A 2,485-nucleotide genomic window follows, 5' to 3' on the forward strand; every position below is an offset into this window, starting at 1 on the left:
GGATATGACAGTAATGTGATATATAATATTCTTTGTTGAGACTATAATTTTTTTTTTGTGTCGGCTAAACATCTTATCAAAAAAAAAAAATTCCCCTTTTGTCCTGGGGCCGAGTGCCCCGACTATATATATATATATGTATATATATATATATATATATATATATATATATATTTATATATATATAAATATATATATATATATATATATATATATATATATATATTTATATATATACTGTATATATATACATATATATATAAATGTTATTTTAAAATATTTATTTCCTTGTTTCCTTTCCTCACTGGGCTATTTTTCCCTGTTGGAGCCCCTGGGCTTATAGCATTCTGCTTTTCCAACTAGGGTTGTAGCTTAGCAATTAACAATAATATATATATATATATATATATATATATATATATATATATATATATATATATCTACATACAACAGGAAATTTCATGTTCGAAAAACCGACAATGTTACAGAGGAAAAACGCAGACATGTTTATTCTGGTTCTTTCTAGGGCTAGGGAAGAGCGAAGATACAAGCATAATATATACAAAATGAATTATGTACGATCGTGTGACACACGGTTGGTGCAATATATATATATATATATCTATATATATATATATATATATATATATATATATATATATATATATATATATATATATATATGTTTTACTTATAACTGTAATCGAACAGTTTAACATGTTTTTTCAAAAAGGCCCATAAAAGAAACACAGGAAATATAAATAAATCACTAAATAAATCGATGTTTATTGACCGAAATATAGTGATTTATTTATATTTCCTGTGTTTCTTTTATGGGCCTTTTTGAAAAAAACATATATATAAATATATATATATATATATATATATATATATATATATATATATATATATATATATATATATATATAAATATATATATACGCATATATATATATATATATATATATATATATATATATATATATGTATATATATATATGTATATATATAATGTTTAATTATGTACTTTTCTGCATGTAACTGTACAAGATTAGCGATGTATGAAAATATAGAAAACGAGGACAGATGAGCTTCGCCAAAGATTGACATTCAAGGCTACCTGACAGAAATGGGTCGCCAGTGATGAGTCTCATAAATGAGAAAAAGGGGAGGAAACTCAATATACGAAACACCTGTGCCATCCAGAACTACCTGGTAGTTAAGGTACCTATAAATGAACGGAGGCGAGCAGTACCTTCACTTGCACAGCTTGCTCCGAACCAGAAAGGTAAGTGAGGAACAGTACTGATATCTGGACGCATTCCGAAACGTGGAAGTCTTTAGTCGAAATTAATCTTAGTACATAGCTTACATGGGATAATGGTTTCCTATAGTCCATTTCTTTTAGCGATGAATATTTGCACCGACTCGCAGCGGTGCCCTTTTAGCTCGGAAAAGTTTCCGGATCGCTGATTGGTTGGACAAGATAATTCTAACCAATCAGCGATCAGAAAACTTTTCCGAGCTAAAAGGGCACCGCCACGAGTCGGTGCAAATATGCATCGCTAAAAGAAATGGACTATAGTTATTTCTCTTTACGTTAATTTATCTTTTGGTAGTGTTCCTTTCATTAGTGTTTTAGCATATTAATATTTGTTAATAAAGTTAAAGTTAGTTCATTTAGTTATTTTTATTATAATTCATTATGTTAATTTATCTTTTGGTGGTATTTATTTTATTAGTCTTTTGGTATATCAATATTTGTTAATAGAGTTAAAATCGATCATTCTTCCTTTACCAGAATTTTGTGTACTGATTCTCTAATAAATTCCTTTTCCTTCTTATCTACTCCCATAGTGCATTTGTTGCTTTATTCTCTTATCATTTTCCTATCACTTAACGTCAATGTTTTCACTATTCATATATTTTATCTTTTTTATTTATCCCTCTTCGGTAATTTTCATTCTCTTCCCAATCCTATTTTGTTCATTCATTTTCTATTCTATTTCCCACATCAGTTTTGTTTCCTTCCTCTGTTCTCAGCCACATTAAAAAAAAAAAAAACGTAATTTTAATTGTAAATTCTCCGTAAAAATATACTGTTCTCAGTCGTATTTCAGTAATATAAAAGCGACCGTAATTTCACCTTACTTTGTTATTATATTTTACGGGTTGGTGACCGTACTATCACTCCTTTCCGTCAATAGATCCGTTTTTAAAACGGTAAAAATCCTGGAATAAATGTTGCCAGTCATTTACCGATTTTTTTAATGCTAATTTTTAACAGTGTATAGATTGTTATATAATTGTTTCAGTTTCCCAAAATGTACAGACTTATTCCCTGTCAAAATTTCAACATCTGTCTGTCTCGTCTGTCAATTTAAGTAGACAGTGATTGCCCGGAAATAATTAGTAATTATTTTTTCCTCTCACAGATGAAGGTGTTGGTTTTGTTGCTACTGACTTCCGTAAGTATAATTCTTGG

The 2,485-nt window shown here is 28.5% G+C and overlaps 1 protein-coding gene across 1 annotated transcript in view; it reads left to right on the forward strand.

Annotated features, from left to right (window-relative positions):
• Window positions 1-2,435: 2,435 nt before the first annotated feature.
• LOC137634858 (uncharacterized) overlaps window positions 2,436-2,485 on the forward strand; it is a 21,798-nt gene continuing 21,748 nt past the window's right edge. Inside the window, exon 1 of the mRNA XM_068367410.1 lies at window positions 2,436-2,468. Coding sequence (XP_068223511.1) covers window positions 2,436-2,468 — 33 coding nt within the window. The remainder of the gene's footprint in view (window positions 2,469-2,485) is intronic.

This window comes from Palaemon carinicauda, chromosome 45 (genome assembly GCF_036898095.1).
Source record: "Palaemon carinicauda isolate YSFRI2023 chromosome 45, ASM3689809v2, whole genome shotgun sequence".
Taxonomy (NCBI): domain Eukaryota; kingdom Metazoa; phylum Arthropoda; class Malacostraca; order Decapoda; family Palaemonidae; genus Palaemon; species Palaemon carinicauda.